Source organism: Temnothorax nylanderi, unplaced genomic scaffold (assembly GCF_030848795.1).
Source record: "Temnothorax nylanderi isolate EJ_2023f unplaced genomic scaffold, tnyl_v1.0 TNYL_tig0001_pilon, whole genome shotgun sequence".
Lineage (NCBI taxonomy): Eukaryota > Metazoa > Arthropoda > Insecta > Hymenoptera > Formicidae > Temnothorax > Temnothorax nylanderi.
Genome location: NW_027249063.1, coordinates 416,594 through 431,424, shown reverse-complemented (window position 1 = coordinate 431,424; position 14,831 = coordinate 416,594). Strand labels below are relative to the sequence as shown.

The 14,831-nt window shown below is 37.7% G+C and overlaps 2 protein-coding genes across 3 annotated transcripts in view; both read right to left on the bottom strand.

The window, feature by feature from the left end:
- Wcy (WW domain-containing adapter protein with coiled-coil wacky) overlaps positions 1-14,831 on the bottom strand; it is a 50,767-nt gene that overhangs the window by 22,131 nt on the left and 13,805 nt on the right. The window lies entirely within an intron of this gene.
- On the bottom strand, positions 906-13,759 carry LOC139768086 (uncharacterized). The gene is made up of 8 exons (XM_071697960.1): positions 12,733-13,759; positions 10,871-11,045; positions 9,514-9,631; positions 9,250-9,394; positions 9,088-9,175; positions 8,389-8,761; positions 2,592-7,137; positions 906-1,041 (listed from the first exon to the last, which is right to left on the bottom strand). The coding sequence occupies exons 1-7, from the start codon at positions 12,806-12,808 to the stop codon at positions 3,148-3,150; spliced, it is 4,965 nt and encodes a 1,654-aa protein (XP_071554061.1). The 5' UTR covers positions 12,809-13,759; the 3' UTR covers positions 906-1,041; positions 2,592-3,147.

Below are 14,831 nucleotides of genomic sequence, written 5' to 3'. Positions count from 1 at the left end.
ATATTGTTCTTAAAAATTTACCTCATAAAATTCATGTTAAATTTAATATAATTTAATTAAATGCCATATATTAATGTTAATCGGTTCTTAAAGTAAGATTCCAGACATATGAACTGAAATACTAAATAATTACATAGGAACAAGCTATACGATGCTTGCTAGTTGTAAAGCTTTTCTATCTTGGTAACTATCGATATCTAAATTGTGCATTTTTCCTTGCATGCCTCAGTTTCATTTTATTTATCAAGCTCGATTAGTCATTTTATTTTTTAGAATACGTAGCTCGTGTAGCCCTCGCGTAGCTCGCGTTTTTTAACGAAAGATGGACATTTGTATTACAAGAAAAATATATGGATTACTTTCAATTACGTAGCATACTATCTCTTCTTTCTTTTTCAACGGGACCTGAAGTTTCTTGTTATCGTACGAATCGGCTGACTCAACTACTCTACTTATTTTGATAGGTACCTGTATGTATATAAGTTTATATTAAACAATAGCTTTTTTTCTTGATATAATATAGGGCTGCATCTCTATATATAATAAGAGGACAGATTGTGGAAGAAATTAAACATTTCCAGTTTTTTTATAATTGTACGGCAATACAAATAATTTTGCACCATTTGGCGAATTTATTGACATTATGTGCTTGCATTAAACACTTGCCCAAAGTTATTCAAGTATAAGCGGGTAATTAATCTGAAATACAAAACATATGCTATAAAAATATGTGTGAAGCCGTGTGTATCTCTATGAAATCACAACAAATCGGAAAAGCTATTATATCGCGATTAAATATAATATCAGAAATGCGAGATTTAAGCTAAATTTTGTCAGATATTTATGATACAGAATTCTATATATATATATATATATATTACATGATATTGTAGAAATACCTATGCAAACATGCTCCTGGTACGTTGTGTATCCTGTTTGTGTTCAATGAATTTGTATTTTTAGATTTTATACATTTTTAACTTTCAATCGTCAACCTGGTCGTATTACATTCCTGAATCTAAATTTGTCTTCTTCAGGAACCTGGAGAAAAATTTATACATAATTATTTATCATCATAAATCATTCATACAGAATAAAATACAATAATAATATTTGTAGTATCTTTCTATTCCACAATTGTAATAAGAGTAAAGAGAAATAACATATAAAAACACAATAATAATGATATAATTAATAATCTATGTAAACATATTTATACATAATATTTTTGATATGTTTGATTTTATATCATTTTGCTCAAGCATTCTTTACGTGTCAGTAAACAATTCAAAATTGCAAACTATGCTATTATATAAAATTACCTTACCTTAAAAATGATATTACTTCAAGATACGTTTTCCATCAAATAAGTTTCTGTTTGGCATTGATTATGTATGTACATATATGTATAATACATATTTATACAGAAAACTGTACAGAAACTTGAATCTTAATTTACAAGAATTTAAACAATTTTTATGCTTAAGAAAATTATAGTTAGCGACAAACGTCGCTGCAACCATGACAATAGAAAAACATTAAAATTTAAATATTATCTTACAAAGCCTTATATCATTTACAATATCGCAAGGAGTAGAGACAGACGATGTTTAACCATAGTTGAGACATATCCAGTTATGACAGTAGAGTAAAAAATCAGGTCATTTAATTTCCGAAAAGCGCAACCAACAACATAGCAGCGTTGCATATACTGCTAAAGTTGTTAAGTTTGTTTTGCTCGCTTTTATACTAAAAGCGCTTGCAAATGTCATTATCATTTGACTTTGAAGAGCTTTAGCAAAAAAATAATGTCATAATTTCCTAACAAATAAATCATCATTACTCGCTAACAGACGCTTTTTCAAAAGAGGTAGTGCAACGAAAGTGTAAACTAAACTTTCAGCTTCAGACAAATGCAAGTTGACTCAAATGTGAAAAGCAACGTGGCTCCTTCCATGATGTGCAACAGGTATTATATGTTATTAACCGTCATGTGCTTAGTGAAAGAGATCCGCGTATTTTATCGATGTGGAGTAGAATATTATTTAAGTATGTCACAAAAATATTTATCGACCGTGAAACAAAATAATTAAAGTAAAACCAAATGTGTCAACTTATTATTAGGTCTGTTCTGTTCGAAAAAGAACAGACCTATTAGTATGCTACACATTATATTTTATTTACAGAAACGATGCCATCGTGTGAAAAACTGTAGAAGTCGTACGTACCAAAGTGATATAAAAAGAATTACATTTTTCAGATTTTTAAAGGAAGCCACAATGCCTGTGAACGAAATGAAAACAAATCTAAGGCTGATATTCATAGTCAGATCTCAAATATCTGACTATGAATACCGCTTTATAAGTTGATTCAGATGCTATAATTAATGTATTTGTTACTTTTTGTACATGGTATACATCGTACCGAATCGTGAAAAACAAATTTTTAAAATTTGAGGGAAAAATATGCGTAAGAAAAAATCTAAAAAATATATATAGATGTAATAAAGAAAGTGTACATAAAAAATAAAATAACGTTATAAATAAACGCATTTATTCATTATTTTAATGTACTAATCTTTATATACTTACTTTCGTATTACGAATAACACGGCTTCTAAAACTGAATGAGAAAAATTATATTAAACTGTTATCAGACGAAATAAAATATTGTAAAAAAATAATTTAATAAAAATTTAATTTTAAAACATATATTCTCCAATTTTACGACAATTCTATCGTGAAATGTGTCATTTTCCGCAGCCAAGGATATAACGATAGATTACGTGATCATAAATAAAGATGCCGACGCTTACTGTCGCAACTGGATATGTCTAAACTATGGTTCAACGGAATAAAATTCTCTACAACTTGCTTCTAGCGATATCTAACCAAACATCAAAAATATTTTATGCAGGAGTCTTCTATATAGCTAATGTAACTCTTCGCTGACGCTAATCTTGAACACGCTGCTGAACGATCTATCTCTAAATCTTCCTAGGAAGAGTTGTTTTCGTTTCCACTTTGTACATATATTTACAGATTTACAGTGCCACAGCTTGAAGAACACATTTGTCCTCTATACAGGTTGCTTCCTTTTTCTCTTTCATTTTTACAGCAATGACTTCTCGTAATGAAATAGTATTGATCATCGACTAGGCTTCTTACGTCTTCGTTTTGACTCACCGGACGGATTCCATTCTGGATCAACATCGGTGTAACAATAATTTACCTTAGGAACGTTTCTTTTTGAGCTTCTCGTTTGTCTAATAGACGACTGCGTTTTCTTCGCCTTTTTACACGCGCTATCCTGCTCGATCGTCTCCGTTGCTATACGTTTCAGAGATGTTGGATTCGTGACGTCTCTCCGCTGCGCAGGTGTCCTGTCCTGACAACTTTCTAGGCACACTGCGTTAGGCTGATCACCGTTCGGTCGAAACTGACGCTCGTGATTTCTTGTACTTTCTTTCGTAAGATTATGATGTGTATTAGAAATGTGCATATCTTTGTAGTAATCCCGTCGCACTATATTCGAGTTGAAATGATAGCTGCCGTGTGGATTATCCTCTTCACTAGGAGATAATTCGTATGATGATTTAATGATTTGCGCGGGACGTTTCTGTGTACCATCTATCGTTTCTAAGGCTGCTATGGACATCATGGGAATTCCAGGATAGTTATCCAATTTTTCCGTCTTGATGGGTATCTTTTCATATGCCATTGACATCATGGCATGAGCCTTCAATCTCTTTTTCAGTGGCAACTTGTTCTCCATGTCTTTCTCGAATAACTTCTCTGGCTCGCGTGGCACATCCAGCTTCTGCAACGTATTATTTTGTAGTACTCGTTTACGCAATATTTGATCGTCATACAATTTACTTATTACCGCTTCGCTTTTTGTCCTATCGTGCTCTTGGACGGCGGATGTTTGTACTGATGAATGTGTGGGCAAAAAATAAGAATTACTTTCAATGCAAGACACGTGGGAGTCTGTAGCAGGGTGTATACACTGTCTACAATGCGTGACTATGTCATACGTACAATTTAGACATGAGCAGTGCGATCTTCCGCATGAATTAGCGGATTTCGTATGGGAATGGAGCGAAGTAGTAGAATTAATCTGTAAACTACACGACACGGAGGTGCAATGCTTGTGATACGGCATACACAGATCAGTGCCGGCCGCGCAGTTCCCGTAAATCGAAGGTATTGTCGTGGGATGGGTGACCGGAATATGTAACGAATGTTGCGGGTCAATCACTTCGTGCGGATGCGAATGTATTCCGTTGCACCCTTGTATTCCACAATTCGGCGTAATATGATTGCTGAACTCTTGCTTAATGTTCTGCCTATACGTGAGAATCGACTTGGATTTTCGTTTATCGACCGACTTGCTGATGCTCACATTCGCGATGTTCGTGTCCTGATAGATCTGCGATGTCGCGGGTAACATGTCAGCCGACAATGAACCTTTCTTACCGTAAGATTTCATTTCCGTGATGCTCATTAAGCTGCTTTCCTCCTCGGGCTCGATTTTTATACCTTTGTTCCTTGCGACGGAATATTTATTTTCTTGGCACGATAATTCCTTGTTGTATTGCGGCAGATCCAAATTAAACGAAATATGCTCTGACGTATTAACAACTTCAAACGACGCACAATCTTCCGGTGGGAACATCCAGCTCTTTTCTTTCATTGGACAGCTCTCATCGTCACTATTATGATCTCGTGCATTTTCCACTGCTTTATTGATGATGTATAAATTACTATTGGGAGACTTTTGTAAGAGCACGACTGTTTCACCGTTTAATATAACGTTCGTATTCTCCTTTATTGACTGCACATTGTTTTCCACCATACTTAAATTGTTGGATATTGTGTCTGTTTCGTAATTAATAGTAGTTTCAACAATGTGCGACACGCTATCATTTGGATCGTTTTCGCGGTCATCAGGATCAGTTGTCGATGTCACTTCAACGTGAAGTGCTACTTTGTCTAACGCGTCCTCTGGATAAATCCCGACTATTCTATTGATGACTTCAGCGGTTGGATTCTCCAGAATTTGGGAAACGGTATTCGATGAGTCATTGGTATCAGCTTCATCATCCGTAGTTTGATTATAAGGAGAGCTTCTTAACGACGCGTAATCCTTGACTTTGATTTGTTCGTATTTTAACTCGCGTTCGGTTTTTAGATGAGATACATGCTGACTTGCGATAACATTGGCTAATAACGAAAGTCCATCTATATTATCATGTAATTCTGAATCTTGAATGATACATTTATCCTCCGATGAATCCTGAATATTTTTCATATGTGATATCTTGTACGATTCTTTCGGTGATTTGTGATCATGCATTTGGTCAACTTTTTTGCACAGCACAGAAGATCTTCCTAATTCCTCTACGTTACGTTCTCTACAATTCCTGTTAGATTCAATTTCTGTGCTTTCTTCTTTATGATTTGCTTTCAAGTCGATATCTTCCTCATCATTGACTCCTTCTTTTGAACACAGTGACATGTCGAGAATATTAGAAATATTTTTCTTATCAGCTGTGTGATTTTCAAAAATAGTCTCTCTGATTTTGTGATTAGAGAATCTGCTATTATCCCTTATGTCACCGCTTACTTCGATGCATGTACCAACTTTTAAATCTGTTTGTACATTAGAATGGTCTTCATTCATTATACTAATACTTACAGCGTTATTTGCAACATCATGGCTTGTTGATACATATTTATCTTGAGATTCAGATTCCTGTGAGTGCCTTGTATTTTCAGTAATGCATGATTGTTGCAACCGCTCAGATTCTGTTGCATCATTTATTAATATTTCCACATTACTCATAGTTGTTGTAGTACGAGTTTCAGTTGCTGTCGTGGAAACTGCAAATTTCTCTTTACTTAACTCGCTATCAACTGTGGTTGATTTCAAGCACTGTGTTTCGTTACTTATCGTTTCATGAGTATCTTCCTGAACACGTTTCTCATTGTTACCAAAATTTTCTATTCTTTCGTCATTTGTTTTATCCTTTATATTATTTCTGCAATGCGTATGCTCCAGAGATGAAATTACATGTGGGGATAACTTATCTTTAGTTGTACTAAGATAGTTAGTATTATGATTAGAGCTATCATCTTCATCTTTGGAATCATCTTGGGCACATATCGAAGGAGTATTTACAGTTTTAGAGCGCTCTGTTCCTAAATCACAGATTTTCCTTAAACTTTCAACTCTTTTACAGATTTCACTTTCAGGCGGAGTGTCTTTTTCTATCAGTCGTTTAATCACAGTCTGTGTATTATGCCTATCGTTCATTTTCTCATTATTCTTTGCTTCCAAATTAACATCATGACATTTGTTAACTTTATTAGCGTCATTCGAAATATCCAATAACGAATTTTTAGAAACTTTAAATTTATTAGACTGTGGTCTATCAACGATTACAGAAGAAGAGACTGTGCAGTGCATCGTCCCAACAGTTTCAATTTTGCCATTGCTATTCGTGTCTACCGATTGTTTTGTAGATACTGTGTTACCATTGACTGATGTATTTTTATGTTTTGTACCAAGATGTTGCATGGATTTCTTCGTTATTTTTTCATTATTTAACTTCATATCCTGTATTGTAGATGCACTTAAATCATTCTTCAAAGTTGTATTTTCTGTGGCATGTACGGGTTGAATTAAATCTTCCAATTGCTGATTAAGAGTCATTTTCTTCAAAAAGTTTACATTTTCCGTCATTTGTTGATTTTTAATCTTCTGTGACGCCCTTATCGCCTTTGTATCAAGTTTCTTCTTAGCTTCTTCGAGCCATGCAACTTTTCTCGATTTCCTCTTTTTGATACATCGTTCGGAAGCGATATCAGTTGTAAGGTCGATTATTAGAATTTTATTAGATTTTTTAGCCTTCTTCCGTGGAAGCACTTTCGGTTTTATCGACTTAGAGATAGTCCGTGTTACAGAAATATTTGTACAAATTGTGCCTAAAGGTTTAACATTTATTTGTTCTGTTAAATTTGAAGACTTTAAATTATTTGACAAAGCAGAATTATTTTTTATATCTTTATCTGAAGAAACAAATTTATTTTCGATACGCTCCATATTTTTATTTTCGCGTGATGTAATTCCCAGCTAAAAATATGCATATAATTCATTATTTCTTTGTCAGAATAATTTCAAAACTGTTTTCTTTATTCAAAAATATCTTCTTAATAAAAAAAAATACTAAATTATATTTAAGAGGTTACAGAACCTTGACAGGAGTAAAAATTAGGAAAAATTTGATGAGTTGTGAAAAGTTGTAATCTAATATAAGCATGAATTTTTTGTTATGTTTGTCTATTAAGTACATTTAAAAATATTTTCATATAAAAAAATTAGATTTTATACTGAATATTAACATCACTATGTTTCTATTTCAATTCTGTTTTGCAAAAAAAAATATACTTTAACGGTTATCCTGGCCTCAACGGGAGTGATCTGAGATCAGTATCAGCACATTTTTTTATTTATTAGAGTTATAGTTATCGGTTCACGGAGCGGATTTTGAGAAAAAAAATAATATTTTAATTGGTTCACTAAAAAATTCAAGCTTGTAAAATAAATAAATAAAAAACGGTTTAAAATTTGAAAAAAAGCCTCCATGAACCGATGCAAATAATTATGATAAACATTTATGCGAAATATTAAAGTAATCAAATAAAATGTTCTCAAGTTATCGTGGTTAAAAAAAAGCAATAAATTAAAATAAACACAGTGATGTTAATATTCATCATAAAATCAAATTTTTTACACTAATATATTGTTCAATGTACTTAAGACATACATAACAAAAAAATTCATATGCGTATTAATTTACCACTTTTACAACTTTTCAAATTTTTTTCTAATTTTTACTCCTGTCAGGCTTCTTTAACCCCTGAAGAAAAAGTCCTTACATACATAAAGCTCTACTAATTATGGCAACAAACTAAATAGGGATTCTATGTAAAAAGATTCTTTGATAATTTTCTAACTTGTATATCATATGTTAAGTAAGATTTAACATATGATAATGACAACATATATAGGGTTAATCTATCTCAGACTTATTGTGACACCCGTTAATGACTATTGAGATCACTTTATCCGAGATTCACACGCTCAGGCATGGCAATAATAGAAGTGTTTTCAAGCATCAATTATTCTCAAGATTGATATAGTTCTACGTGCACCTTCATAAAGCGTGAATTTCGGAGAATTTAATTGGTCAACTTCAAACATTTGTCATTTAAAAACTATTATAGCCTCGTTATTTTTGTATTAAGATTTTTATTTCAAAATGATCTCAAGAGTATAGTATTAAGTATAGTCATGATAGATCTTAGGATACCATATATTTACCAGTTGTGAAGTAGTCCTCTTGGATGAGCTTGGTATTGTAGATGTATTTTCACTTTTTTGCTGCCATGTACCTCCTCTGCTTTCTCTACAGAACTGTATAAATAATTCACAGCATTTTCTTATATCAAATTTCTGCTTCATCAGATATTTTGCTGGATTTGGTTCACACTTTGGCACTTTCGGTAATACATCTTCTAACACGCATGGTGGGAAAGTCGCTGGTGGTTCTCTCAGAGAGGCAATTGCGGTTGTAATAATTTGACTTCTCACAGTTCTATCGCTATTTATCTTCTTCCAAAGACAATAAATAAGAAGATAACGAATGTACATAATATTTGATTCGGGAGGCGTTGGAATATTTTCAGTTACTTTTCTGAAACCAGATTAAAAAAACATATAATAATATGAGAAATTTTAATATATCCATACTTTCTAAAAGTATATAAAAAAATAAGTCTTTAAATATATTTCGTGTGTAATATCAATTTTGGAGTAAATTAAAATTTATTTAAACAGAGTTGCGTAAAGTACGTTTGTAACAAGTAGTAATTTAAAGATAATCATGCATTATAGAATATTGAATATTTTAAATAATATGTATAATATCTTTATGCGGCAATTCATTGCTCAATGTATAATAATAGATGATGTAGCAAAATGTCGAGAGTTTCTAGTTAATATTAATAATTATATACTTACGTTATTATTGGATCTAGAATACGGTGATAACCCCGGCACATAAACTGTGTTTTTATCAAAGTATCTAACAAATGCTCTGTGGAATGTTCTGGATAAAATATAGAGAAAGATTTTATTATTATTAATTAAATCAGTAAATTAAGAAACGTTTAAAATACATACCTAAATATACATAAAGACAAGAAGTAAGTCTTGTACAAATTCTGCTATGATCTTCTTTACTTTTTTTTGAAGCTTTTAATTCCATATCTATGTACAATGCCAATAAATCGGACATATTATTTAAGTAAATAGATCTATTACGGTCCTGAAAACAAGATAAATCTTGTTTGTTTAAACGTGGTTAGTACTAGTACAAAAAGCTATGTACAGTGAAAAGAGGATTATACACAAATGTGATATAACATAACAGGCCGCTGAACTTACCTCAGAAAGCTCGCGATAGATATATAAGAACAAAAGTAAGGTTTCACTAATAGAATCCTTCAACTTTGCTGCTCGTAAAGGCTTTGTATAACATTCATTCACACTGATACTTACATTTCTGTAATAAAAATATGAAAGATATACATTTGCTGTATAACAAATGTACAATATGTTAATGTTAGACGTTCGGTATGTAACGTTAAAAAGTTTCTGCATATTTGGAATTATACTTGGAATGTGCAGATAATGAACAACAGATATGTTTAAACATTTACAAAGCAAACAGATATGTGCAATGTATAAATATATAATTTATATTTTTATATATACTTTTAAATTCTCTAAATAAGAAACACTTATTTTTCTATATAATATACGATATCAGAATCTAAGTAGCTTGTAACATTTTCATAAGATGGAATAACCTAATGAAACGATATAATGTTTCTAATAATCTATAATCGTGCATTTATAAATTACGCTAGTAAGTAAATGATTAAATACTTTCTTCGCGGTTTTAACACTGCCTTGTAATAGATAAGATAATATTTTTTTGACCTTCAGACACAATCTGATTAAGCAATTGAGAGGGTCGATGCAATAGCGGGATGACCCTCAAGATCAGTTCAATAATGACATCACATAGAGGAAGCTTAGTGTATGTAATGCATATAGCTACGTTTTCCAATTTAATAAAAAAGCAGCAACAATAGCAACTCTTCAAGATAAGCTATTCAATTACATTTAAAAAATTATACAAAAGTTTATTAACTCTATATTGCAAAAATTGTTATTAATGTTATAAATTATATTGCCATTTAAATTTTGAACTACATATATCACATTCTATTTCAAAAATTTATTAAAAGCTTAAGACCATTATTATCTTTGCCTTCGCATTTGTAATAGGAAATTGTTAAATAACGTTTGTTGCTTTTAAAACAATCATTTTTAATTTAAATTTTACCTCTCTCTTCCTCTATTGCAATGTATATTATAATTATTTATTTAAATAATTAACTTTTATCAGGAAGATTATTATAGAAAAATACAATATACATATATTATCAAAAATATATTTCATCAATATTTTAATAAAAAAAATATCAGTGCCGTAAAAATATGGTTCGATTAAACATATAATCTGATTGAAAGTTTTCCCAAGTTATTCCAATAACTCAAATTTCACCCTTCATGCAAATAAATCTGTTGCTTATTTCTAAACGGAGGATATCAATTATTGCTACACATTGAACGTACATTATAACACACATGCAACAGTATTATGACACCAGTGCTCAGGATGATAATACTGGTGAACTGCGTCTAGTATTACAAAATACTGAGGGTAGATTACCTGATATAGTACTGCATAAGCGCTGTCAAAGAAGCCATACGTTTGTCTACGTATATACATTTGCACATTTTCTTAAATTCTGAGACCCATGGAAATAACTCTATAATTGTTGATTTTGCATCGTCACTGTTTAGTTTAGACCCTCCGTCATTGTTAAACATTGCGTTTTTGATATCTAAACATCAATCCAGACGTGCGAATCTTTTAACATGTTCCAGTCACATAAGACACAAAAGTACGAGCAACGAGCAACGCGTCCCCGTGAGCCGAGAAAAGCCGCGAAAGATGATGTATAAATACATTAAATATATCGATGAAATATCAAATATCTTCGTCGCGGCTGGAAGATCGCGTTTTAACCGAAAGCGTTTAAACCTTCTGCTCGGAGAGATATCGCCCGCGCCTAAGAAATCGTCGCGATTTTGACGGTATGGCGAGAGAGCGAATGCCGATCAATGCGGACGCGATATCGTGCCGTATAATCCGATTTGTTAGAGTTAGCAGAATTTATTAGTAGAATTCGTTCATCCCGGTAGTTCGCAATCGGAATTCGTCGCATCGATTAAAGGAAAAAGAAAGGAAACGTTTAACGGTTTTCACAAAGATCGGCAACTGCTACATCGTTTTAAGTAATTCAGGCACGTTTCCGAACTGCTCATCATTTTCTTACAACCCTGACCATTCTTAACATCTGCTGCGGCAGGTGCCGAAAGAGAAAGAGAGAAAGAGAGAGAGAGAGAGAGAGAGAGAGAGAGAGAGAGAGAGAGAGAGAGAGAGAGAGAGAGAGAGAGAGAGAGAGAGAGAGAGACCCATGCAGACTATAAATTGCCTAAAAGCCGGTTGTATATTTCCGTAACGTTCACAGCTGAATGCCACGTTTTCCGAGCCGTTTCACTGTTTCGAGGGAGGGCGAGACGAACGAGAGTCGTACCAGGATCGTGCTTTTCAGAGTCACCGTGAAAAACCCGACTTCTAGTTCTGAAACTCGTAAAACCTCGCCTGCCGAAATTCCTGAATTGAAGTCGCATCGATCGGCCGCGCGCCGAATCACCGGCACGAAAAGCCGACAAAAGCGGTGTCGTCGGCGAAAGAGACACCGCGCCGATAGTAAATCCCGTGGACGGTATCGATTGTCCTCGGTAGGACGTCGGACGACCAGCGAATTCGTGGAATACTCTCGGACGCATTCACGACTTCCCCTTCCCCCCTCCCCCGTCGTAATTATTCTCAGAGAAGAAATAGCGAAGCGAAACGTGCGTCGGACGCGCGCGTCGGAGCTTGAGAACGAGACGATGCATCGATTCGGAGCATCGAGCACGAGACTCCGGCGTGCTCCGCGCACGAGCGTTTTCGTTTTCGTTCCCTCGGAACGGAAACGCGCGCGGAGGTTCGTTTCTCCCTCGCCGCACGGTCGACGCACCACACACTTTCGGTTTTCGAGTCACGTCGTCGCGGGCACCGGGGCACCCCGTCGCGCGCCGTGCGTCGGCGTCGAAACTCGGAAAGCTCCGCGGTTCGGTCTCTCGTTCGTCGCGCGGCGTTTTATCGGGACAACGAGGAACGCGGCCGCGAAGTCACGCGCGCGCGGCCGAAGGGGGCCACGCGGGTGGCGTTTAGCGCTCGGGACGCGGAGTCCGCGGATGACGGACGGGCTACAGTTGAATGACAGCGGCGACGAACGGCGAATCGATCGCGGCGAGATCTCTCCGGCTCTGTCTCTCCGAGAAAACGTTTACTCCCGTAAACGTTGGAGACGACGTGTCGTTGTTCCCTCGGTCGTGTAGGCACGGACGGTGTTACACGTTGCTCGCTCGCGCGCGCGGCGGCGGCGACGCGGCCGAAGAGGATGATTCACCACGTACCTTGTACCGCGCCGATCTGCTCGCCGCTCGCGACGGCGGCGGCGGCGGCAGCTGCCTCGGGCGCGGCGCAGTTCATTTTACGGGTACGTGCCGTGCACGTTCGTTATATCCGGGTATTACGTAAAAGCGTCCCTCCTGGTCGCAGTATACCTCATGTTAGGGGGATCGAACCGAGACTACTATCGCGTCCACGTCTCTGCACGCACTGCACTCGCGTCAACGGCCATATTGATACTGGCGCTTGGCGCAGCTACCGCGAGAGAGCGTGCCCTGCGCCCCACCGCCGCGCCGACCGGCCACCACCGACCGGCGCTTCTCGGCTCTCTCCTTCCCTTTCTCTCTTTCTCCCCCTTGTTCTACGTCGTTCTCTCCCTCTCTCTCTCTCTCTCTCTCTCTTTTTTCTATCCGTTATCCGGCATTTGTCACGACGCGCTCCGTCTCGTAACGATGATATTTCTCTCCCACTCGCGCTCTGCTCCCTTCTCCCCTCTCTACCCCTTTCTCCCTCTTTTCTTTCGTTCCCGCTTCTCTCTCTCTCTCTCTCTTCCCCCTTGGTTCGTCTCGTCGTTCTACGATTTCTGTGACACGCGAGAGCGCGTCGGCCTCATACTGTCGCGAGGACGCGCCGCGACGTTGCCGCAGCGCGGCGACGGCGGCTAGCTATCGATGTCGGGTGCATTCGAAACTTCGATACTCGCCGTTCTCTCTCCTCTTCCCTCTCTTTCTGGCGCGCGCGCGCCTCATACTTTGCCGCCGTTAGTCTCTCGCTCCCTCTTCTTCTCTCTCTCTCTCTCTCTTTCTCTCATCCCTTCTCCCTCTCTTTCTCTCTCTCGGGGTTTACTAGCGCCGGTAGTGCGGGGGTTCCAGAAATGAATGGCTGATTCGTCGGCCGCCCAGGTAACCCGGCCAATGGAAGCGCGTTGCACGCGCGGCGCGCAAATCACGAACCGAGGACACCGTTATCCCTCCCCCGCGGCGGGCCCAATCAGATACGAGCAATTAAGTAATTGCGGCGCACGGGGCACACGCGCGCTAGCCTACTATCCAAGCCAGCCTAGCCTAGCGACGGTACTCAAATCCAATACCCGCTCGCAATTTTCGTGCGAGCGTCCAAGTACAGGGTGCTCTCCCGTTGAATGGATATCGATACGCACTTCGGGAATATTAACATAGCCGCAAGACTCGCGTGAATTCGGTGGCGAGCATCGGAGCGAGACTCCGATCGATTCGGAGTCGGCTCCCGAAGTCGACGGAGCGTGTTTTGAAATCGCGCGCTCTCCTCGCATAATCGGGGCGCGTAAGTGTGCGAGCGCACGCCACTTTCCTCCCCCACTCCCGCGCCGTTGCGTTGTATCGGTTGACCATACAGCAATGACTTATGAGTTGGGAAAAATGGAGGGTGGGAAGGTAAAAAGGCGATACTGCTGTCCCCCAACAGCCACCCTATCGAAAGAGGGAACAAACGATCTATGTTCTCGTTGACTCACGTTGATTCAAATAGCGATTATACTCATCAAATTAAGATTGACGATATACTGAAATTGATGAAAATGATTAATAAAAATTGGAAAATTTTTATCAAATTTGCTGCACTGTCGAAATAAACAATGTGAAATAATATTTTGATATATAGGCTTTGTCAGAAAGTACTAGATTTTAAGTTTAACACAAAGTAGAGATTGTCTTCTGAAATATACAATAGAGAATAGAGCGACCAATATCGAGAGCCGTTTGAACGTGACTTCGCGTCACGTAGTCGTTTTCAGAATTCCCGTTCGGATTCGCGGGCATAGCCCCGGGTTCAATATCTTCGCCGGACGCGCCGGCGAAGCCGTAGGCGAAGCCGCGTGCACGCCGTGCCGCATTCGGAGTGCGATGCACGCGCGGAATATTCATACGTTTCGCGGGTCCAGCAGCGCCGCCTCTCGCGCCGCGATTCACATCGATCCGCCCGCGGATCCTCGCGATTGCGTCTCGTCCGGCTTCCTCCGGCCGACACGTGCGCGCGAATACGCGAGGATACGCGGGACGCGCGCATGCACGTACAGGACGTTTTGATGGATGCCGACCCGGGTATAGCGCGCACGCGAGTCGAATAT

Bases quoted from the DNA above. Each gene is read 5' to 3' on its own strand.
- LOC139768086 (XM_071697960.1), bottom strand. From the start codon at position 12,808: ATGAACTGCGCCGCGCCCGAGGCAGCTGCCGCCGCCGCCGCCGTCGCG. The intron at 9,395-9,513 runs GTAAGTTCAGCG...TCTTGTTTTCAG, and splicing joins TCTATCGCGAGCTTTCTGAG to GACCGTAATAGATCTATTTA. The intron at 8,762-9,087 runs GTAAGTATATAA...ATCTGGTTTCAG, and splicing joins ATTCTAGATCCAATAATAAC to AAAAGTAACTGAAAATATTC.